Genomic DNA, 25,323 nt, shown 5'->3' on the forward strand with positions numbered 1-25,323 from the left:
CTAATTGCACAGTTTGTCTGTAAATCACGAGATGAATCTTTTGAATCTAGTTAGTCTATGATTGGATAATATTTGTCAAATAAAAACGAAAATACTACAGTGCCGAAATCCAAAAAAATTTCGGAACTAAACAAGGCCAAGCTGAAAACTACGTACTCCTGTGCCAATTGTTGACCCTGCGCCACGCTGTCTCCTTTTATATATATATCTCTTAATAAAATAAATAGAAAAGGAAAAAAAAAAGTCTGATCGCCCTACTTGTGCCCATGATCTGATGATGAACAATAGAGAGAGGGGTCACATCCTGCAAACTATTTATTTCGCAGTATAGATAGACTGAAATTATGCTCCAATAGATCCTGTGAGGACCACGGCTGCTGCCTGCAATTTGATCGGATCTTTGCTGCCCTTCTCTGTTACAGCACAGCACAGTGGATGATGCGCTTTGAAATTATGAGTGAATAGCCGCTCGCTCATCACGCGTGTATTCCGGCCGGAATAATAATCCGGATGGGGATGGGCCTGCCGCCACAGAAGTGGAACTTGTCAAACATGCAGGCACGCAACTGACTAATTGGTTCTCTTCTTCAAGTGTGTGAGTTGGAGTGAGATGGACATGACACTAATCTCCTTTGCAGATTTGCATTGGTGCCACACATATATACAGTCAGATTGACAGGCTTGATGATGAGACTGAGACCCCGAATCAGGTGGCGCAACCTATACGATCCTTGCGAGAAGAGCTGCAAGGATCTAATCTAGAGTTTTAAGTTATTGTAAGCAAAAAAAAAATTGCGATCCGATGCAGCCGAGCGCTAATAAGCGACATGTTTAACAAAGCAACTAAGCTTTGCAAATAGCAGCGGATAACACAAAGTGGCAAAAACTTTTACAACATGACACACCATCCGCATAATTAAGTGCACAACCACCTATTTTCACAACCATGATGTTTGAGGACTCGATGAGCGCGCCTTGATGAAGACTTGACCAAAGCACCCATGAAGTCCCATATATAGCTAGGTAGAGTACGGGTGGTGGGGAAGGTAGTTTCACGCTAGAACCAAGGCCAAGATCGAGTGACCTCTGTAGAGCATGGACGATTACTTCAAAGCTCGATTCTCCATCACCTAAGCAAGCATTGAGGGGGCAAACTGAAGCAAGTGGTGCCCACACTAGGAGAGAAGCTTTGGTTGAAACTAGCTAGGCTACGACCATAGCGACCATGGGAGGTCCGATGGAAGCATAGCCATCACAACACTCAAAGTTGAAGGGGAAATAATTAAGGAGACCGAATGATGACATGCAACTTAATAACCGCCTCAACAAGGGGGAACGAACATCTATATAAGTCTATAATAAATAGATCTTCACGGAGTTTGAGTTCATCATTATATAGAATTCTCAACTCACTCACTATGTCTTGAGATGGAGAATTTTCAGCATTGTAATTGCCAGTCAACTCTTGGCAAAGAAAGCCCATCCATCGGAGAAGTGGGACAAGTGAACAAGGAGTTGATGCAGTACGTAGCCCCATACGGATATCATCATCGGCCATCATCGCCACCGCAAATCACACACACACACACACACGGAAAACATGTGCTCGGCGAGTAGCTAGACGTACGTACGCGCTCGTGTGCGAGTCCGACATGCACTGGCACTGGCACTGGCACTGGCACTGGCAGTGCCGGCAGTCACACAACAGCAACAGGGCCGGTGTATACAAGCTACGTACTACAAGTACAAGCTAGCGCCGGCCGATCGATAAGCATTCCCCGTCGCTCTCCGGTCGTCTACTACTTGTACCCGGCCGGGAGATCGAATCCAGCTCGTCCGTCCACCGCCACATGCAGTTGGTTCTCGATCGTTAAAAAGCCCCTGCACTGCTGCGCCCCTGCTGCAATTTTGCTTGCCCAGGCTCCTCCTGCAACCGCAACAAACCAACCAACCCCTCTTGTTCCTGGCAGTGGCTCCAGCAGGGAGAGGATCGGAGAGGCTCTGCAGCGAGATTCCAGCAGCTCCAGACAGACTTGCAGTTCCAGGAACCTTGTGCTTCTTCTTCTCCTTGCAGTGCAGCTAGCGGTCGACGGAGAGCCGCTAGCGTCGGATTCCGTGCTCGGTGGGGATCGGACTGGGTGGGATGCGCTGCTCTCACTCACTGACTGAGAGGCAGCCCGCCATGAACCAGTACATCTCTGATTGGAGCGGCGCCATGGGCGACACCTTCGCGCTGCCGTTGGGGTTGGGGTTGGTTCCGATTCCGACCGACCATTCCATTCCATTTCATTTCCCAACAGAGTCCATGGCTGACGCGGTGCGGCGTCGTGCTGCTGCTGCTGCTGCTGCTGTTGTTGTTGTTTGCAGCGGCGGCGGCGGCGGCGGCGAGGACGACGACGGGCTCATCGAGCTCATGTGGTGCAACGGCCACGTGGTCATGCAGAGCCAGGCGGCGCCGCGGAGTAATAAGCCGCCGAGGCCTGACAAGGCCGCGCCAGCGGCGGCGGCGGTGCAGGAGGACGACGACGCGGCGGCGCAGGCGTGGTTCCAGGAACAGTACCCGGTGGAGGAGGAGGACCCGCTCGAGAGGGACGACCTCTTCTCGGAGCTCTTCGGAGAGGCGCAGGCGGCCGTCGACGGCGCCAGGGGCGCGTGCAGCTGCAAGGAGGAGGCCGAGGAGGACGCGCGGCAGAGCATCAGCGGGATGATGCCGCCGCCGCCGCCGATGAGGCCGCGGGACGACAAGGCGTGCACGGGAGACGCCTCCCTGGACGCTGCCACGGCCACGGAGGGCGCCGAGTCGTCCATGCTCACCATCGGGTCCAGCTTCTGCGGGAGCAACCACGTGCAGACGACGACGGGGGGTGCCGGTACGGACGTCGTCGTCGTCGTCGCCAGGGCACGCGGCGCCGCGACGGACACCTCGTCGGCGACGCGGTCCAGGTCCTGCACCACCAGGAACGAGCATCCCTGTCCTGGCGCTGCCGCTGCAGCAGCTGCTGCCCACCGGAGCGGCAAGCGGAAGCAGAGCGTCGACGCCACGGACGCCGAGGTACGTACATACCCCCGCCACCCACACTGCCGGGCCGTCTTTTTCTCACCGCTGCATCGATCGATGACGACCGCGAATGCGCGCATGCAGGACGTGGAGTTCGAGTCCGCCGACGTCACGTGCGAGCCGGCGCATAAGACGGCGACGGCCAAGCGCCGCCGCGCCGCCGAGGTCCATAACCTCTCCGAGCGGGTAGGTCCAAGAAACCCTTCCATTGCTTCTCCCTGATTTCGTGGCCGGCAGCCATTGCTAGTACTAACTTTCATCTGAATCCGGTGCAGAGAAGAAGGGACAGAATCAACGAGAAGATGAAGGCCCTGCAAGAGCTCATACCTCACTGCAACAAAGTAATTAAATCACATATAGCTAGATTTGGAGCTCTGTTCTTATGCAATCTGATCTCATCTTACATGAATGATTCTTTCATCGGATTCTTCAGACGGACAAGGCGTCGATGCTGGACGAGGCGATCGAGTACCTCAAATCGCTGCAGCTCCAGCTGCAGGTGAGCTCGCTCGCTTCCTTCCTTGCTTCCTCGTTCGCGCCAAAACCATCACTCAAGATCGAACGAGACATCGATCGACGTGTGACGTTTGCATTGTCGCGTTGCAGATGATGTGGATGGGCGGCGGAATGGCGGCAGCAGCGGCGCCGGTGGTGTTCCCGGCGGGGGTGCACCAGTACATGCAGCGGATGGTGGCCGCCGGGCCCGCCCCTCCACCCCACATGGCTTCCATGCCCGCGATGCCATTCATGGCGCCGCCGCCGGCCGTGCAGGCCCCGCCGTTGCCCGACCTCTACGCGCGCTACCTCGCCGTCGACCACCACCTGCCGCCGCTGCCGCCCATGGTAGCATCACCATACACGGTTGAGCTTTTCTTTCCAACCTTGATGAATTTACCTATACGTACGCCGCCGCTGCTGTTCGCTGACAGATTTCAGCAGCATTGCCTGCAGTCGGCGATGGGCTTCTACCAGCGGCAGAACCCGGCGCTGCCGCCGCTACCGGCCGTGCCGGCGCCGGCGCCGTCGCCTTCCGACGGCATCCTGCACAAAAAATACGGTACGCGCTGCAGAATGTGAATGTGATGGCGAAAATGTGTCGCCGTCGGGTCTTTATGCTCGACAATTGTTTCTTGCTCACACTCAACCACATGCATTGCATCCATCCATGTCAAACTCAAAAGCTCTCGCCGGCCATATATCTCTTGGAGATCCTTTTTGGATAGCTCTGTCACAGCACAGAGCTACAAATTTCTTCATCTAATTACATGAACTTACTACTATAAATAATTCCCTTTGACCGCAGAAAAAAAAGAGTAATTCATTTTTTTTATTTCATCACTTACTTGAGTTTCTATGGTTTTTACTGGATTTTTCAGAGAATTGTGGAAAGCCTGAGATCCAGGGTATCACCGGCTGATATGATGGTGTTAGGTTGATCTCAGGCCCAGCCCAACGGCTGAGGCCTTCTCCCTCTGGATCGCGCCCTGATCGGGGGCGCCCAACCGATCTATGGTTGGTGGGCCCCCGACGCGCTGCGCCACATATAAATAGGAGTAGGGGGCTACAGGCACAGATGACGAAGTTCGTCGTGCGCCGCCAAACCCTACTCACAACCCTAGGTCGCCGATCGACAGTGCGCAGTGGCGTCGGGAAGCACCACCGCGCCGTCACCCTTCTACTCCTACTCCGCCGTCATTGGTCAGTGCCGGTGGAGGCCTGAAGGACGACGGGATCTACTCCGTCACCGCGTCAACGCCCTCAACATGGACAGCACAGGAGCTACTCTCACCGGCAACGTCGATGGTCGAACCCTAACCTCTCTCACTATTCAGTTGTATTAGATCTAGTGTATGTACATATATGTGTCACTGTCTATATTGTTTTATTGTATCCCGAATTCCTATCCGTTCTATTGCTAGTAGATCCTGCTAGAGTTTTAACAATGGTATCAGCCGATCTAGTAATAGATCGGGTTTTTTTTTTCGGGATTTACCCTGCAAGAACAGCAAGTAGAAGGAGGGGATTTTCATAATCCTAAACCTAACTCAGTCGAAACCAAGAACACCCTAACCCTAGCGCCCAGATCCAAACGCGAAACACCGAGAATAGGGTTATCCCAACCCTAAAAGCACAGATCACAAGCAAGATCAAAGGGACACCCTACCTGTCACGAGGGATGGAGGCGGCCCGGCGGTCCTTTTTTCCCCCTCACGGCACGCAGCAAGCACCACCCTCGAACCACTCGACGGTGGCGCGCCCTGCAACGGGCGGACGCGCGCGCCGGCGAGGGGACCGACGGGTGGCACTGTTCTCGGGTGCGCAAAGTGGCGCTCGCCCAGGTCGTCGTCGTGTGGAGCGAGAAGAGCAGAAGGAAAAGGCTCACCGGCGGCGGTTCTGCTGCCGTGCGGTGCACCTCGTCGTCGGCGGCCCTGCTGCTGTGCGGCGCTCTGAGAGAGAAAAGGCAGAGAGAAGAGAGAGAGGGCGACGGCGCAAATGGGGCTAGGGTTACACAGGGGGCGAGCCGGCCAGGGGTTTTGAGTCCCCGAGATCAAAGGCAAGCCGTTGGATGCGATCCAACGGCCAGGACCTTTTCGGGCCGAAATGAGCCCAGGCGGGAGCAGCAAATCCCGGCCCAGGCCCAGGTTGCGGCCTGGGCGCGGGGGGATGCCCAGCGCGCACCGGCCATGGGCCGTTTTGGCTTCATGGGCCGAGAATCACAGAGCCTAGCAAGAGAGAAAAAAAAAAAAAAAAAAGCCGTGCGCTGCTGGGCCAGCGCCAGCGTCCAAGCTGGGCCGCAAGCGGCCGCGGGCCGAATGGCTGGCCGCGGGCTGTTAACCACAGAAATTCCTTTTTCATATTCCATTTGATTTTCAGAAGCATTTAAATAATGTTTTGCTCAGTTTTAAATTCTATTTAATTTGCACCAACGTGTATATTATCTAGAAAAGCACAGTCAGCAAGTTATGCTTCTGAAAATAGCAAGAAAATTAAAGTTTTCCGCTGCGCAAGTTATATTTTAATTCTCCTATTAAATTGAACCAACGGGATATTTAATTTGAGAAACGAGTTTTTAAAGCCCAGTATTTTTGTGATATTGTTATTTTTTGACCAACGTTAATAATAGCAATATTGCAAATTTCGAGTTCTAATTTTATGCATATATTCTATTCTGCCCAACGGTGATTAGAATTTATGTAGAGAGTTAACTTTTTGTATATCTTGATTTTGACCAACGTTAAATTAAGATATGCAATTAATTTTCCTAGATTTAATGTTAATGTTCTCACTATTTTCTCATATTTAATTTCAGACCAAGCACTCAATGCGATGCACTTCATCAGTGCAATCCCAAAGCTGACGGGACAGAACTATGTTCTGTGGCGCGAGGAACTTGATGCTGCTCTAGCACTTGCTGAGATAGATTTGGCTCTTCAGGAGCCAAAGCCCACTGAGCCAGAGGAGCCCGAAAGGGCTCAGAATGAGACCGATGAAGCTTTTGCTAATCGGAAGCGAGACTTTGCTCCCATCAGAGCAAAGTATGATCTTGAGAAGTACAAGTGGGAAAAGTCAAACCGCAAGTGCAAGATTGTCATCAAGAAAACCATCACGGAGGGCCTAAGAGGAGCAATCCCAGAATGTGACACAGCAAAAGAATATCTTGAGAAAGTGAAGAATCAGTTCACTGGTTCCACCAAAGCTCATGCTTCCACCCTGATCCAGAAACTCACTAACATGAGGTTCACAGGGGGGAGTGTGAGAGAGCACATTCTGAGCATGAGCACCATGGCAGCCAAGTTAGAGAAGCTAAAGATGCCCCTCGCTGATGGTTTCCTCATTCACCTAGCTCTAAACTCACTTCCTAAAGAGTATGAGACATTTGTTGTTAACTACAACACACAGCCAGAGGAGTGGGATTTAGAGAAGGTGATTGCTATGTGTGTACAAGAGGAAGAAAGGCTCAAGAATGCAAATGGTGGTTCTGTGAACTTTGTGAAAGGAAAGAACAAGAAGCCATTCTACAACAAGAAAGCTCCAGATGCCTCCACCTCCCAGAACAAGGGAGGAAGCACTTCACAGCCTAAAGCACACCCAAAGCAAGACAACCAGCACAGGCAGGAGGACCCGGATCGCTGTAGATGGTGTAATGAGACAGGGCATTGGAAGCATGACTGCCCTAAGTTCATGAAACATTGCCTAGTGAAAGGTGAGGACATTATAACTTTTGTTGATGAATCCTTATATCTAAGTTATGCTAGATCCACATGGTGGATTGACTCAGGTGCAACTGTTCATGTTGCAAACTCTTTGCAGGGATTCAGTGGAGGGAGAACCCTTCAAAGAGGAGAAAGACAGATTAAGGTGGCCACTGGTGTTGAAGCTGAAGTTCAAGCTATAGGAAATTTATCTCTAGATTTAGCTAGTGGTTTCACCCTTGAGTTGCATGATGTTCTTTATGTTCCCTCTTTAGCTAGAAATTTAATTTCAGTTTCATGTTTGTCAGACTATGGTTTTGATTGCCATTTCAGCAAGAATGATTGTAAGCTACAGTTAAATAATAAATGTGTGGGTCTTGCCTTCCGACAAGACAAACTTTATTTATTATCTTTGTCTGAGAATGTGAATGCTGAATGTAATAATGCTGAGAATGCAATACCCGCAGATGCTAGCAAGAAAAGGAAGAGAATTGATTCCTCATCGAAATTATGGCACTGTCGTTTAGGCCATATTTCGAGGGGGAGAATAGAACGCTTAGTCAAAGAATCAATCCTCCCACCATTAGAACTCTCAGAGTTAGAGCAATGCGTTGATTGCATTAAAGGCAAGTTAGTAAAGAACATAAAGAAAGGCGCTAAGCGAAGCATGGGAGTACTAGAATTGATCCACACAGACATCTGTGGACCTTTTCCAGTGACATCTGTGGATGGTTTTGATTCCTTCATCACATTCACAGATGACTACTCTCGTTTTGGATACATCTATCCAATCAAAGAACGCTCAGAAGCTTTAGACAAATTTAAGATATTCAAGGCTGAGGTTGAAAACCAACTAGACAGAAAAATCAAAGTAGTAAGATCTGACCGTGGGGGGGAGTACTACGGTCGACATACCCCTTATGGACAAGTTCCTGGACCTTTTGCAAGGTTCTTACAGGAAAATGGCATAGTAGCCCAGTATTCAATGCCAGGGGACCCACAGCAGAATGGAGTAGCAGAAAGGCGTAACCGCACTCTAATGGATATGGTGCGCAGCATGATGAGCTATTCCACTCTGCCACTGAGTTTGTGGATGGAGGCCTTAAAAACCGCCATTCATATTCTCAACAGAGTTCCAAGCAAGTCAGTACTTAAAACCCCGTATGAGTTGTGGACCGGCAGGAAACCCTCAGTCAACCATCTGCGTGTCTGGGGGAGCCCCGCTGAAGCAAAAGTGTTTAACCCAAACATAGGAAAGCTAGACCCCAAAACAGTAAGTTGTCATTTCATTGGCTATCCAGAAAAGTCGAAAGGTTATCGTTTCTACTGCCCTGGTAGACATACCAAGTTTGTGGAAACGAGACACGCTAGTTTTCTAGAAGATCAGATGATCAGGGGGAGCAAGGCAGCGCGAGAAATTAACCTTGAAGAGAAGCGGGTGTTCGTGCCCATTCCCATGGTGCAAGAACCCTACTTTACGCTGCCTGTTGTTGTTGGATCTACACCAGTAGTGACAACACCTGCTGCTTTTTCGCCTATGGCCAATTTGGAACCTGTCCCTCAGGAGCCGAATGAACCCATAGTCAAAGAACAACAGCCCCAACAAGAGCAACCTCAAGAAGAAATGCCAGTAGCAGAAACTTCTGGCAGACCTCAAAGAGCAAGAAAGTCTCCTATTCCAGATGACTATATAGTCTATGAATGCGAAGAAGTTCAGATGGAGGATGAACCCACTTCATTTGAAGAAGCCATGAGGAGCACCGAAGCATCTAAGTGGCAAGAAGCCATGGAAGATGAATTAAAGTCTATGAGTACCAATAAAGTTTGGGACCTAGAGAACATTCCTGAAGGAGCCAAAACAGTAGGCTGCAAATGGGTCTACAAGGTGAAACGTGACTCCAAAGGGAACATAGAAAGGTACAAAGCAAGACTGGTAGCCAAGGGTTTTACTCAGCGAGAAGGGATAGATTATAATGAAACATTCTCTCCCGTCTCGAGCAAGGACTCTTTTAGAATCATAATGGCCCTAGTGGCACATTTTGATCTAGAATTGCATCAAATGGATGTGAAGACAGCTTTTCTCAATGGGGATCTAGAAGAAAGAGTATACATGGCACAACCGAAAGGTTTTGTTGTGACAGGCAAAGAAAGAATGGGCTGTCGCCTGAAGAAATCCATTTATGGATTAAAGCAAGCATCCAGGCAGTGGTATTTAAAGTTTGATAAGACAATCAGAAAGTTTGGGTTTAAAGAGAACGTTGAGGACAATTGCGTATATGCAAAGTTTAAGAATGGGAAATACATTTTCCTAGTACTGTATGTAGATGACATTCTACTAGCAAGTAGTGATGTCACTCTACTGCAGGAAACCAAGAGATTTTTGTCCTCAAATTTTGATATGAAAGATTTAGGTGAAGCTTCTTTTGTCTTGGGCATAAAGATTCACCGAGATAGAAGTCGAGGGGTATTGGGATTGTCCCAAGAGGCATATATAGAGAAAATATTGAAGAAATTCAATATGCATAAGTGTAGACCTTCACCTGCTCCTATTGTAAAAGGTGACAAGTATGGGGAACATCAATGTCCCAAGAGCAAGTTCGAGCGCGATCGCATGCAAGCCGTTCCATACGCTTCAGCTGTCGGAAGCTTACAGTATGCTCAAGTGTGCACACGCCCAGACCTGGCCTTTGTGACCGGGTTACTTGGTAGATATCAAAGTAATCCAGGTATGGAACACTGGAATCTAGTAAAGAAAGTCTTAAGGTACTTGCAAGGCACGAAAGGGCTCATGTTAACCTATAGAAGATCTGATGACCTACAAATAGTAGGGTATTCAGATTCTGATTACGCGGGAGATGATAGAAAGTCTACCTCAGGGTATGTATTCACTCTCGCGCAAGGAGCCATATCATGGAAGAGCTCAAAACAAACAATAGTCACTGCATCGTCCACAATGTATGCTGAGTTTATTGCTTGTTATGAGGCATCAGGACAGGTGAATTGGCTTAAGAAATTTATACCCAGTTTAAAGGTGGTCGACAGCATCGATAAACCACTAAAGTTGTATTGTGACAACGAGCCAGCAGTGTTGTATGCTCACAACAATAAATCAAGCAATGCAGCCAAGCACATTGACATAAAATATTATGTTGTCAAGGATAAAATCCGGGATCACGTCATAAGTCTTGAACATATAAGCACAGAAAAGATGCTAGCGGATCCGCTTACAAAAGGCTTACCGCCCAATGTGTTCAGAGAACATGTAGCCGGCATGGGTTTAAGGGAAAGCCTGTGATTCCTGGATAGTAAGGGGCCCAAGGCGAGAATTCATCTTCAAACAGAAAAGTGTTTGTGGCTGTCTAATCTAGCAGTGATAACTGTTAAGATGAAGCATGCTCAATACACTGATTTGTGATGGGGTGAGTTAACGAAGCGAGAAAGCACAGTTGAGATCAAGGGGGAGAATGTTAGGTTGATCTCAGGCCCAGCCCAACGGCTGAGGCCTTCTCCCTCTGGATCGCGCCCTGATCGGGGGCGCCCAACCGATCTATGGTTGGTGGGCCCCCGACGCGCTGCGCCACATATAAATAGGAGTAGGGGGCTACAGGCACAGATGACGAAGTTCGTCGTGCGCCGCCAAACCCTACTCACAACCCTAGGTCGCCGATCGACAGTGCGCAGTGGCGTCGGGAAGCACCACCGCGCCGTCACCCTTCTACTCCTACTCCGCCGTCATTGGTCAGTGCCGGTGGAGGCCTGAAGGACGACGGGATCTACTCCGTCACCGCGTCAACGCCCTCAACATGGACAGCACAGGAGCTACTCTCACCGGCAACGTCGATGGTCGAACCCTAACCTCTCTCACTATTCAGTTGTATTAGATCTAGTGTATGTACATATATGTGTCACTGTCTATATTGTTTTATTGTATCCCGAATTCCTATCCGTTCTATTGCTAGTAGATCCTGCTAGAGTTTTAACAGATGGGTCATCTACATGTATGTATATGTAGTTTAGCAGTAGTACTGATGGATCGGAGTTTGGTTATGACTTGACCGACTTGATTTAGATCGAGATCGATGCCTAATTAATTAGTCAGAGGGAAAATCGAGATTTGTTCAGTCCATTAAGTCAGTTTTTTTTTCTTCCTTCCTTTCTGTTTGTTGGATAGGCAGAGTGTAATTTGATCGGTGATTGAGATTTGTCAAGTGACACAATTCTTTCTCACTATATATGCATTTTGTTTGCCATTTGAAGACAACCCTGAAAAAATGTCGATTTGCACCGGTTCAGACCGAGGTCAACAAAATTGTGTTGTGTTCCACTACTTTCTGGCCATGTCATAATTAGATTACGTTCTGCCTTTTTGGATAGCAAATATCCAAATTTGCTACCCAAAATATCATCTAATTCTGACTTGATGTAAAGGCGACTAGAATCTTCCTCTCCGCGTTTCTAAGATTATTTGAGGGACCATTGGGGAAATGGTAAAATTAAGGTTCCTATCCGTTTGGAAACTGAAACTAGTTCACCCAAGAGAAAAATTGAAGCTCCTAGAAAAGGCTGGCCAGGATGCTCATGCTGACATAAAAGGGCTTATGATTAGTACTCTTATACATGGCTTATCTAAGAAAAGTGGCCTACAAGCTACAGCCTACATACAAAAGCCTAATACTCCTAAATGGGTTTGCTATCATATACTGTACCTAAGTTGAAAAAACTGTTTACCTTTTTCTTCTATGAGAAAGAAAAGCAAGCTGCTGGTGAGTGGTGATGGATGTCACTCATGTCTTTTCCAGTTTCCAAGAAGAGAGGAACATTGCCAATCATTTCTGTGAGCTGATCATCATCATCCATCAATGCTGCTATTATTACCTTTTTCATATTTGGGGAGCAAAAATAATAACTCCATCTCAGAAAAGATACAATTCTCAGAATAGTGTTCAATCAAGCCTTCTAAATTTATATAAAAATAAACATCATTAGATTGGTCATGGAATATATTTTTGTAGTATACCTATGTGAAGTCATAGACATTGATACTATTTTCTACAAATTTAATCAAAGTTAAAATAATTTGATTTGAATAAGACCTAGAATTACATCTTTTTTAGACACAGAGTTTTTCTGGTATATTACTCATACATACGGGACAATCAAGTAACATCTTCTAGTGCTAGCCTTGTGTAATTCGCTGAGCTCATGGACCACTCAGATGGATGGGGGGCACTCCTGTGATCCTGTCTGCTGGTGACTGACAAATTATGAACGGGTGATCACAGTTGAGCTAATGCATGCATCATGCATGTGCCTACTGTTGCTGGGCTGAATCATGGCCATGTTCCTTAGCTAGTAGCTTGCAAATCAAAGACAGTAACCTGCACCGTCAAACTCAGCACTCCTTTATTCCCTGATGAGACAAAAGAACTACTAGGTAGTAATTCATCTTTAATGATGCAAGAATTGGAAACACTTACCAGATCCTATCCGGCTATGCCTGTGGTGGTTTCATATGATTAGTTCTGAAGAATTCGGAGGGGCATATGATATTCCAAGTACTGTAGAACTGGGAGCTTCTTTCGCAAGACAGTGGCCTCTTCCTTCCTAGTTCCTACAAAGTGTGCTTGTGATATCTTCACTTTATCTTTTTTTTTCTAAAAAAGAAAATCAAAGTATGGTAGAGATCATTATCACCTACAGTTGCCGTGCCCCTCCAAATCTAAACTCTGAACTTTCCACGCAGCTTTCCAGATTTGGTCTTAATACGGCCCTGTTCATGCACCAAGATGATCAGGATTCAGGAGACTGTTGACGCATCACTGTTCATGTGTATTTGCCTTTGCCCTGATCATCTGGCATCATCCTCTCTCTTTTTTTTGTGCTCTGGACATCATTCACTATTCCTCCTTTTTCATCCTGAGCCATACCTTTTCAGTCATAGTGTTTTTATCTCACAACAATTGAGCATCACCATCAATCTTAGAAATGATCCAGCGATCAAGATCAGCTTGCTGCAAAATAGTTGCAGGACCTGATGACTTGGTCAGAACAGAACACTGTCCCAGCCCAATTGGACACAGGGTGATGCCGTTTTTGCAGTCTACTAAACTTCTTCACCCAACAATTCTTTTTCTTTTCTGTGTGAAAACTCGATAGAAGAAGCGTGGTCCTGCTAGCAATCCAATCGAGAAGCCTTTTAGTTCCCAAAAAAATTTACAAAATTTTTCAGATTCTCCGTTGCATCGAATCTTTAGACGTATGTATGGAGTATCAAATATAGACGAAAATAAAAACTAATTACACAATTTGGTCGGAATTGTCGAGACGAATCTTTTGAGCCTAGTTAGTCCATGGTTAGACAATATTTGTCAAATACAAATGAAAATGCTACCGTATCGATTTTTCAAAAAATTTTGGAACTAAACAAGGCGTAGGCTGATGAGGAAATGCGACCAACATTGTCACTGCTCACCTTCCCACAACCGTTGTTACCACTTACCACCACCGCGTGTGGTATTGCGAGGGACCCGGCCGGCCGGCCGGGACCGGAGGTTCTACCAATCCACCGCCGGTCAGCGTCTTGCAGAGATTGAGTGGTCCTGCCTGGTCAATCAGACAGAGAGACTCCATCAGGCATCAGGAAAAGCAGCAGAGGGACGCGCGGCTGCAGTGCGTGCATCTCCGATCCGTGCCCCCAAAGCAAAGCAAAGCAAAGCGCCGGCAGCCGGCAGCCTAGATCGGCATGCATCCGCCGATCGAAGAGCTCTTGGAGGGCGACTCGGCAGCTGACTTTGTTAGTAGGAGTAACTGCAATTGTGTTGAGCTGAGCTCATGGACCATTCACTATGGATGGGGGGCACTCCTGTGATCCTGTCTGCTGGTGACTGACGGATTATGACCGGTGACCACAGTTGAACTAATGCATGCATGTGTCTACTGTTGCTGGCTGGGCTCTGTTCCTTAGCAAGTTTGCAGAGTCTACTCCTCCTATCTTGCAGATCAAAAGACAGTAAAACCTGCACCGTCAAACTCACGACTCCTCAGTTCCGTGAGACAAATGAACTAGAGTAGGTAGTAGTTTACTCTTCTTAATTAAGGCCTTGTTTAGATACACTCAAAAACACAAAACTTTACAAGATTCCCTGTCACATCGAATACAGATAAAAAGAATAACTAATTGCACAGTTTATCTGTAAATCACGAGACGAATCTTTTAAGTCTAGTTACTCCATAATTAGACAATGTTTGTCAAATAAAAACGAAAATGCTACAGTGTTAAAATCCAAAAACTTTTTGCATCTAAACAAGGTCTAAGGCTACAAGAGTTGGAAACATTTTTCAGATCCTATATATGCCTGTGCTATCATGTGATTTGTTCTGAAGTATCCGTTATCATCATTATGAAATCAAAGGCTCTTCCTTCCTTTCTACAAAGTGTGCTTGTGATATCTTCACTTTATTTTCTCTAAAAAAAGAGATAAATAATAAATAATCTATGCTTGAGATCATTGTCACCTACAGTACAGTACGTTCCCGTGCCCTTCCAAATCTAAGCTCTCAACTTTGCACATTGCTTTCCAGATTTGGTCTTAATCCCTGTTCATGCACCTTGATCAGGAGACTGTTCACGCATCACTGTGCACGGGTCTCTGCCTTTGCCCTGATCATCTGGCTTCAGGCATCACCCTTTTTTTTTCTCCTTTTCATCACCCTTTTGTCCTCTGAAGATCATTGGACTAGGTACCCGTTACGTGAAAACTATTGACGTCCTGAGTCCTAAGCAGTGACCAGGCAGGTTGTGTGCGATAAGCAAGCAGGATCTGATGACTTGGTCAGAACACAATACTGTCCCAATTGGACACACACGGTGGATGTGGTTCCATCTTGTGGTGTGTGGCCTTGTTTAGTTCCAAAAAATTTTGCAAAACAGGCACTGTAGCACTTTCGTTTGTATTTGACAAATATTGTCCAATCATGGACTAACTAGGCTCAAAAGATTCGTCTCGTCAATTCCGACCAAACTATGCAATTAGTTTTTATTTTTGTCTATATTTAATACTCCATGCATGCGTCTAAAGATTCGATGTGATGGGGAATCTGAAAAATTTTGCAAAATTTTTTGGGAACTAAACAAGGCTGTAATGTAATACTGTACTAACCTTCTTCAATTCGCCGAACAGTTCTTTTTACGAGAGACTGATGAATTTGACGAACGGCAAAGTGGGAAAACAACTCGATAGAAGAAGAAGCAGTGTCCTGCTAACATTCGGAGAAGCGTAAGATTCCCACGACCGTTTGCGGCCGGGACAGGAGGTCTACCATTACCAATCCACCACCGGTCAGCATCGATCTTGCAATCAGACAGACAGACAGACAGACAGACACACTCCATCAAGCATCAGGAAAAGCAGCAGGGATATGCAGTTGCAGTGCAATAATGCATGCATCTCCCCCAAAGGCCAAAGCGCCAGCAGCTGACTTTGTTTGTGCGTGTGGTAGCCGCAATTGCGCGTTGTCTTGCTCTCTTCTCGCGTGGCAAGGAGTAGGAGGGTTCGTGACATATGTACGGGTCTGGCAGCTGGTAAGTAGAGCAACAGCGATCTATCTATGGTTTGCTCTTGAGGGAGTCGACTCTGGACCAGCAGCACCGTGTCCAATTTCAGCGGGATGTTAGCGTAGCTAGGATCTAGAGCTTTATTTTAGATGTAAAACCAAACTATAGAGTGATCTATATGTAGTTTTCATAATTTTAAAGAGCTCATCTACGGTAGTTTAATCTTAAACTATATTTTAGGGTGGTCATGGATCACCTGTCCACCTAGCTAGCTCGGACCAAGCAAGGGATGAAATGAAAGGTGCTTGGCTCTCCAGGTTCACTGTACTACTACTCCTTCCCAGATCAAACAGGCGCGTCCGTCTATTCTCTCTCTCTTTTTTTTTTTTGTCTATTCCTCAAGAATGAAATATCAAACTTTTTTTGGAAAATATAAAAGAAAATAGTACTCCATCCATCTCAAATTATAAGACATTCCAAGAATCTTGAAGAGTCAAAGCATCTTAAATTTGACTAAAATTATTTGATAAGATAATAACATTTAGTATACCAACTAAGTATCATTAGATTCTTCATTAATTATATTTGCATAGTATATCTATTTGATGTCATAAATATTTATAGTTCTCTATATAATTTTGGTCAAACTTGACATACTTTGACTTTTCAAGATTTTTAGAATGTCTTATAATTGGAATGAAGGGAGTATTAGTGAAGAGTGAGAGAAGAAAAAAAGGTGGAGAGAAAGAGGTTTTCATTTAACACATATCTGGGCTGACTGCACCACATAGGCCTTATAAGTTCCATGGGCCATGTGTGGAAACCTGTGGCCCGCTGACGTTAGGTCTCGATCGGGCCTCGTGCGTGGTCGTGGCCTCGTGGTACTTGCAGGACGAAATTCGCACGCGGCCTCTCCTGATTTTTTTTTCTTTTTGCAAAGTCTTTGGATTTGTTCTTTTATTAATTATTAAAAAAACTATAATTTTCCTCTTCTGATTTTTGAAACAGTATGAACTTGCTCTTAGGGTGGTTTCGAAAGTGGTTTTCGCCGACGTATAGTCACGATGGAGATAAAATCGGACTGTGTTAAGCTGCCAAAGGTCGATTGGGCTTTATAATGAATTAATTAGAGAAATAAATTTTCAAAAAAAAAATTCATATGCTTTACTAAAAAAAACGTGCAACTAAAAATCCTAAAATATGATGAGTTGAACACGCGTGTCACTTATAAACACCTTAATATTCCTGATCCTATTTAACATGAACACGTGTGTCACTTATAAATAACACATGCACAATCACGAGATGAATACATGCATACAGGCCCATCAACTATGAGTTCTTGGGAATAACAAAGTCACCACAACCATCTTGGTACATTTTCACATCATTCTCTTATGTGGTTGTGTTAATTTTGTGCGAATGATTCAAATTTCACCAAACGAAATTCATTTGCATGCATGTTTGCAAACAAGAAACATAAAGTAAAGGATGTTAGGATGTTTCTTTGCAATATGGTGGTTCCTAGCTGGTAGGGCCTTTCTGATTGAGCGTACGTAGACTAATTATAACACATATAACGAGATCATGTACTAGCAAGTAAACATCAAAAGGAGACTAAACTATAAACGAGATTCAGATAATTCCAAGCCATGTACCATAAACCGGAGCGCATGGTTCAAGAATAAAAAAAAACTGGTTTCATATATTTTGTAGCTGGAAAAAAATCATATATTTTTAGATTATATTTGTATTTCAGTTTCATGTTTTTTTTTAAAAAAAAATTAGTTTGGACACATCGAATGTTTGGACACATACAAATATTAAGTATAAATAAAAAATAACTAATTACACGGTTTGCATGGAAAACCATTAGACAAATCTTTTACGCATAATTAGTTCATAATTGCTACAGTAACACACATGTGCTAATGATAGATTAATTTTAGGTTTAATTAATTCATCTCGCCGCTTCCAAGCGAGTTATATAATTAGCTTTTTAATTAGTATCCGAAACCCTATTCGGCACATCCCATGAAATATCCAATATGACACCCATAAATTTTTCAACCGCGAACTAAACAAACTTATCTAGGACCTTTAGTAGTTGATTGATGATGATGCAATCGCCCATCTTATCCTAGACGTGCAGCAGCTAGCACCGATAGGAGGCATTCAGATTTCTCTCGGGCGAGAGATAAGACAGATCAGCTTGATGCATACACATACAGTAATAAAAGTGTAAACCCACGGACACTGATGAGTGATAGGAACAGTCGGATCTAATCATTGAGGAACCCCGATACTAGCAGCAATAATGGCCAAGACGACGACGGCTAGTAGTACAACGAAGTGGGCTCTTGTGCATGCAGCCGGCCCACAGGCCCACAGCCCACACAGCCAGTACAGTACAGTACAGTACAGGCCACCCACTCGTTGCCCAGGCCTGCCGTGGCAGTGCCCACCCAAAGATAGCTGGGCCCCTCCTAGCTGGTGGCCCTGATCCCTGATTGGCCAGATCCGCACCTGTCACCTACTCCAGCCTATTGCAACGGTGGTAGTAAAGCCACTCACTGTTGAGGGCCGTTGCCAGTACCATGCTAATATGCCCAGCCGTGAGATGAGACTCCCAGTGCATCCCTCAATTATTCAGCTTTTACTCTCCACTCATCTAAAATTATAAGTTATTTTTGATATTTTTACATTCATAACTTTTACTATAATATCATGTTCGATTAAGCTTTTCAATCACGAAAAAAATCAGCTTCAACATCAAACGCAGAAACAATCAGCCGGATAGGGCAATATGTATCTAGCCATAATATGTATTTAGGTACGTAGTGCAAACTATAAATTTAGAAAAAATTGTCAAAACGTCTCGGAGGGAGTAGATTGGAGTGAGAAAGTGCACGGGTGACAAATATCTTCCAGCACCTGAGAAATTTGCAAAGCAATTCGCACGCCATGGTGCGTGGCGCGGTGCAGTGTTGCACAGGCCTCGCTGAGATTGCAATAGTCGAGCAACTGACGACGACGAAGCCAAGTGCATGCATTGGCATCCTCCTCTCCAGTTGGCGTCCAAAAACGACGCCATTTGGTCAGTTGGTCGATCGAGCTAGCTGCTTAATTTGCCTTGCACACAGTGGCGGAGCCAGGGGGGGCTGGCAGCAGGGGCCATGGCCCCCCCCTAACATGTGTCATTATACTAGTATAAATTTATGATTTTTGTTTATATTAAGAGAGAAATATAATAACTTTTCTTATATATACTTATTAGTATTCTCTAGATAATAAAATTGTACTCCCTCCATTCTAAATTATAAGTCATTTTAAAAATTTTAGAGAGTTCAAGCATCTTAAATGTGACCAAATTTATATGATAAGATAATAATATTTATGATATCAAATAAGTACCACTAGGTTATTCATTCATTAATTTGATGACATAAATTTTTGTGATTCTTTCTACTTTGATTCTCAAAAGTTTTTAGAATGATTTATAATTTGTGATGGAGGGAATACAAACCATAACTAGATAATACTATGAAGCACCTTAGAATTGGGACGCATCTCTCAAGTTGATTTACGAAATCATCTCAAACATCTTTTTTTTAAGGATTTATCGTTTACCACCGGAAGAATAACATATATTATCCTAAAATACATATAGAAAATGTGAGCAACTATGTCAAGTCCTGAATTAAGCTAGGCGGTCACCGGTTATGTTTAGTTTTGACAATATATAACTCCCGGCTCCGCGCCACTGCTTGCACACATATATGGAGGCCGGCCGGGCGGGCGCTCGACGTACGACGATGAGAGAGCTTGTGGCTCTGTGACATACCACCGGGACGTAGTACACCTTCTTGTCAGGAGCTTCATGCGTATGTTTGGTGTTTGTGTGATTAAGCAAGCCTCTTGCTGAACAGCATGCATGGAGGTTGAAGAAGGGAGGCAATGTAAACATGCAGGCAGCAGGAGGGCGCGCGAGATGGACAGCTAGCTGAGGACACGCACGCATGGCATGGCTACTCTCTTGCACCCGATCCTTGGTAGGCACTGCATGGGTACTCTCTTTAGTTCCGATTTTTTTTGGAAAATCGACACCGTAGCACTTTTGTTTGTATTTGACAAATATTGTTCAATTATAGACTAACTAGGCTCAAAAGATTCCTCTCGTCAATTCCGACCAAACTGTGCAATTTGTTTTTATTTTCGTCTATATTTAATACTTCATACATGCGTTTAAAGATTCGATGTAACAGAAAATGTAAAAAATTGTGCAAATTTTTTCTACGAACTAAACAAGGCCTAAATGCAAAAGTCCTTTTTTTCACGATCGGGTCATTCACCCGTTTTTCATTAAGAGGGAAAAATACAAAAGTCCTGTCAGTGCACCATGGGCTTCCCCAGCAGGAAAAGGGCCCGTCAGTCAAGAAGACCCAGCAGCTAGTTCAGTAGTATTTTCTGATCTGATAAGTTTATAGTTGAAAGTAATATTTAAAAATTTATTGTAAAAAGAAAAAAAAATACTGCTTTAGTGGTTGCAGCTGGCCACGGGACCACCATCCATCCACCCATGCACCGCGCAGGGTTGAACGTACGTGCCGCCGCGCCGGCCGGCATGCCGAGTGTCGCCGTGGTCACCCTCTCCTCCCTCCTTGGTACGGACGGATCGGCCGTCGTTGGTCTTGTCAGTCTGACCCTAACGATGGCTGAGGACGATCCAAGGCCCGTGCAGATCGATTGCATCGCACCTCCTCCATGCCATTGGCGTGGCCGGTCCGGCGGCAGCTGTCCGTGGGTGCGTTGCCACAGCAATGTCTCGAGCAGCACGGACTAGTCCTGTTTAGATTGGAGATGAAAATTTTTTTAGATGTCACATCGGATATGTCGTAAGGATGTCGGGAGGAGTTTTTAGAAACTAATAAAAAAACAAATGATATAGCTCGTCAGGAAACTGCAAGACAAATCTATTAAGTATAATTAATCTATCATTAGCATATGTGAGTTACTGTAGCACTTAAGGCTAATCATGGAGTAACTAGGCTTAAAAAATTTGTTTCGCGATTTTCAACCAAACTGTGTAATTAGTTTATTTTTTATATACATTTAGTGTTCCATATATGTGTTCAAAGATTCGATGGGATGGATAAAAAATTTTTGGATGGGAAACTAAACAGGGCCTTAAGTACGTACGTATATCCTCCTGTTAAGCTGTCTCCAATAGCATATGCATTTGGGAACCCAAATCTAAAATAGGTTTCCAACACAATACCTATAGCCTCCAACAGAGTATCCATACAGAAAACCCATTGGGTATCAGGGGAGGCATAACCCAAATTTGGATATCCTCTCTCCTCGAGACCCATTTGCAGAGAGTGTTGTCTTTTAGGTCTTGTTGTTGGAGAAGAATAAAAATAGATATGGAACCTTTTACCTATAGCGCTACCTAAAATATAAATGGGTCTTGTATTTTGGGTGACGATTGTTGTAATGGGTCTTGTATTTTGGGTGACGATTGTTGTAGATAGTCTAGACTCACTGCTGGCAGATCGAGCGGCGGTGGTAGGTGATGCATGCAGCATGCGTATGCACACACACTGTACCTTGGCACATGCCATGCCGACCGCCGTGTCTGCCTCTTGAGAGTCTGAGCAAGGACCGTCTGTCCCCGCAACCCATGTGGCTGCCGTCGTTCTCGCCCGCCGGCCGCCGGCCGCCGGCCTTCTGCTCTGCTCTGGCGCACCACCACTCACACTTCACTGACCGCCCATCATCGACGACGCAGGACCTCGCCGGAGAGCAGCTTTAATCATGTCCACGTCCACCTGTCTGTCAGCCACATGCTTCCAGCGCAGCGACGCTTGCCAGGCCACGACGAATGGTCAATGCATTGTCTGCCCTGCCACCGGTGTTGGAGCTGGACCACCGTCACTGACCCCTGCCGACTTGCCGTCGTCCGTCGGTCGCCCACCTGTTCCGCCCGCCCATCCGTGTTTTTTTTTACAACAAACAAGTACTCGTAAATTGTACGTATAGTACTTTAGTACGCGAAAATGCAGGCTATTTTGACCATCATTGCGCAAATTTGTTCACACCAAGCAATCAGACAACCATCAGAGTAGTATCTGACACTCCTACGTGTACTACTTCTATCTACAACTTAGGCCTTGTTCACTTCGCGAAAATTTTTGGTTTTGGCTACTGTAGTATTTTCGTTTGTTTGTGATAATTATTATCCAATTATAGAGTAACTAGGCTCAAAAGATTCGTCTCGCAAATTACAGACAAACTGTGCAATTAGTTTTTATTTTTATCTACATTTAATACTTCATGCATGTGTATAAAGATTCATCTCGTGATTTACAGTCAAACTGTGTGATTAGTTTTTGTTTTCGTCTATATTCAATGCTTCATGCATGTGCCGCAAGATTCGATTTGACAGGGAATCTTGAAAACTTTTTGGATTTCGAGGTGAACTAAACAAGGGCCTTGTTTAGTTCCGAAAAGATTTCGGTATTGTAGCACTTTCGTTTGTTTGTGACAAATATTATCCATTTATGGACTAACTACAATCAAAAGATTCGTCTCGCAATTTACAGCTAAACTGTGTACTTAGTTTTTGCTTTCGTCTATATTTAATGCTTCATGCATGTGCCGTAAGATTCGATGTGATGGGGAATCTTGAAAACTTTTTGCTTTTTTTTTGGGTGAACTAAACAAGGCCAAGGCCTTAAGTACAGCACTTCTTCCCAAAAACACGGACCATCAACATCATCACATCACCACGGCCGGCTTTCCTCGCACGAACGACGAACACGCCACACAGAAAGGAGTCGTTCCCGAATCCCGACGCCGACGAGTTCATCTACAACTGATGAAACCTTGACCTGCTCCTACCATGCTTGCTGCTGCTAACCGTACCTTCTACTGACAGCAAGGTGCCAAGAAAAATCAGAATTGTTGGCAACATGTCACTGGCTCGTCGTCATTCATCTCACCTCAGCTCGTCTGTAGGAGTAGTAGTTTATTTACTTCCTCCGTCCACAAAAGAGTTAATTTCTAGAGCTGTCCTAAGTCAAAATTTTTAAACTTTGACCAAATTTCTAGAAAAAATGCTAGAATTTATAGTATCAAATTAGTATTATTAGATTCATCATAGAATATATTTTCATATAATGTGTATTTTATATTATAGATATTGTTACTTTTTTCTATAAAGTTAGTCAAACTTTAAAAAGTTTGACTGGCACGGATCCTAGGAATTGATTCTTTCAAGGGAGTACATGCCAAATCAACCGGTAGAGACGATTAACCGTCGCCTAGCCGTGGTAATTAATTAACTGCCTAACCACGAGCATTGCATTGCATTGTTCCAAGCAAAACCAAGACCTCAACTCGTTACATTACTCACTAGTGGCGGCAGCGACCGACGGGTTACTGCCCTCCGGCGGCGGCGGCGGCGGGGGGTGCGTCCTTCTTGGCGTCCTTGTTCTTCCTGGCCGCACCGGCGGCGGAGGAGGAGGAGGTGGAGCCGGCGTTTGACGGGGAGAAGAGGCGGTCGATGCCGAAGACGGAGACCGACTTGCGGGAGCCGCGGAGCGAGCAGACGGGCACGTTGAGGACCGGCGCCACGCGGACGTGCGCCGAGTACGACCGCTCCATGCCGCAGCCTGGACCCGCGTTGCGGTGGCGCCGACCGCCGGCAAGGCTGCTCGGGCTGCTGGAGCTCCGACCCAGGCCGTTGAACACCACCTTCCCCGCCGCGTTCAGGCGCGGGCTGTCCGCTGCCACCGCCGAGGGAGGGGGAGGCGGCGGAGGCGGAGGTGGTGGTGGGGATGACTGGGACTGGGAATGGGATTGCACCTGAAATGTCGTCGACGACGATGACGTCTGCTGCTGCGACGCGGATGGGGACAGACGGATCTTCGGAGGCAGCTGGCTCTGCTGCTGCGACGACGATGACGACGGTGGTGCCGGTGCCGGTGCCGGTGCCGGTGTCGGCGCGGGCGCAGACTTGGTGGTGTCGGGCTCCTCGGGGCCGGGCTCACGGAGCAGAGGCAGGCTGAGCGACGGCTCCGGCTCGGGCGACTTCGAACCCCGGCGGAGGAGCCGGCGCAGCGGCCTCGGCTCTGCCGCGGCTGTCCCCGACCCCGAGGACGCCTGCTGCTGCTTCCGAAGACGCAGGAGATCCCGCCACCTCCTCGCGGGGATCTTGGGTTCCGCGGCGCCCTTCGCTGCCGCCGTCGCTACCGCCCGCGGCGTCTCTGGCTGTTGCTGCGGCGGCGGCGGCGCCGGAGGCTGCTGCTCCTGCTTCGGCAGCAGCAGCAGCGTCGACTGCGCCGTCACCTCCTCCACCCCGGGCGCACCCGTCTCGTCCGCGGGCGCTGGGATGCGGAGCGGGACAAGCTTGCCTCCGGAGAAGAGCTCGTCGGCGGGGAGCATGGAGCACGCGGCGGCGCACCCGCCGAGTAGGAACTCGAAGTCGGCGCCAGCGCCGGCGCAGGGTCCGGACTTGCCTCCCGCCGCCGTAGCCTCCCTTCCGCCGCCTCCTCCTCCTCCCGCGTCGTCGATGCTGAACGACACCCGCGGGCCCAGCCACTGCACCGCGGACGCAGGCGGGGGAGGTGGCGGCGGCGGCGGAGGTGCCGGAGCCGGGGCCGGGGGTCGCGGCGCGGCGGCGGCGGACGCCATTACTCCCTCCTCCCTACTCCAGGTAGCCGAAGCAGCACGCGGCACGAGGGAGAGAGAGCTACTAGTAGCCGACAAGGATGGGAAGGAAGCGAAGCGAAGCGAAGCGACGTGGGTTGCGGATCTTCTTCCCTTCTTCTTGGCGGAAACGAAGACACCAGGCGAGCAGCAGGCGGCGGCGGCGGACTGGGGACGACGACGACCGAGCACGAGGTGTACTAGAGGGAGGGGGAGGAGACAGGAGGCGTACGGGCTAGGAGAGAGGCTGCCGGAGTAGACCTGTAGCCGCGCGCGTGTGATGACTGCTGACGGCGAGGGCGAGGGCTCTCGGTCTCGGGGGAAGCGTCTTCGCGTCTTGACCTTTTGGGGCGTGGATGGTTGCTTTTTTTTTTTTTTGTTTGGGGGCTTTTTTGTGTTGTGTTGTCAGTGCGCTGGTCTTGGGACTTGGATGGTGATTGTCGTCGAGATTGCGTGGAATACGGCGTGTGATTATTGCTTTTGCGGAGTCATCAAGGTTATGATCGATTCTTTGCTGTATTTTCTAGGATTGGTGTTGATCAATTTTTTTCAAAATTTAACTTATATTATACAAAAGAGTAACAATATCTATGCATAAAGTGAGAATATTGTGAAAAATATATCATCTGATAAATTTAATGATACTTGTTTTCTTTTATAGAAAATCGATAAAATTTAAAAAATTTAACTTAGAACATCTTAAAAAAAACTCAGAGATAGACGAAGTAAATGTAGGGCACTGCTAGTAGAAATTGTGCTACTCCCTCCGTCTCTGAAAGAATCAATTTCTATAGTTGTCCTAAGTC

The 25,323-nt window shown here is 46.7% G+C and overlaps 3 protein-coding genes across 7 annotated transcripts; 2 read left to right on the forward strand and 1 right to left on the reverse strand.

The window, feature by feature from the left end:
* Positions 1,442-11,459, forward strand: LOC8070136 (transcription factor PIF4). Of its 5 annotated transcripts, none has more exons than XM_021446560.1 (8): positions 1,442-3,052; positions 3,143-3,244; positions 3,334-3,399; positions 3,492-3,557; positions 3,665-3,919; positions 3,998-4,115; positions 4,435-4,482; positions 11,238-11,459. In XM_021446560.1, the coding sequence occupies exons 1-7, from the start codon at positions 2,144-2,146 to the stop codon at positions 4,473-4,475; spliced, it is 1,557 nt and encodes a 518-aa protein (XP_021302235.1). In that variant the 5' UTR covers positions 1,442-2,143; the 3' UTR covers positions 4,476-4,482; positions 11,238-11,459. The 5 variants fall into 5 exon arrangements, with proteins under 5 accessions (XP_021302235.1, XP_021302234.1, XP_021302233.1 ...); XM_021446559.1 differs by lacking the exon at positions 11,238-11,459 and adding an exon at positions 10,723-11,222 and having other exon boundaries at positions 4,435-4,489; XM_021446562.1 differs by lacking the exon at positions 11,238-11,459 and having other exon boundaries at positions 1,444-2,250; positions 2,368-3,052; positions 4,435-5,039.
* On the forward strand, positions 4,729-7,657 carry LOC110429868. Its single transcript, XM_021446563.1, has 3 exons — positions 4,729-4,861; positions 6,369-7,262; positions 7,370-7,657. Exons 1-3 carry the CDS (start codon positions 4,822-4,824, stop codon positions 7,414-7,416), a joined length of 981 nt encoding a protein of 326 aa, XP_021302238.1. The 5' UTR covers positions 4,729-4,821; the 3' UTR covers positions 7,417-7,657.
* Positions 23,017-25,032, reverse strand: LOC8070137 (formin-like protein 5). The gene has a single exon (XM_002443478.2). It carries the CDS (start codon positions 24,500-24,502, stop codon positions 23,246-23,248), a length of 1,257 nt encoding a protein of 418 aa, XP_002443523.1. The 5' UTR covers positions 24,503-25,032; the 3' UTR covers positions 23,017-23,245.

Source organism: Sorghum bicolor, chromosome 8 (genome assembly GCF_000003195.3).
Source record: "Sorghum bicolor cultivar BTx623 chromosome 8, Sorghum_bicolor_NCBIv3, whole genome shotgun sequence".
NCBI lineage: Eukaryota > Viridiplantae > Streptophyta > Magnoliopsida > Poales > Poaceae > Sorghum > Sorghum bicolor.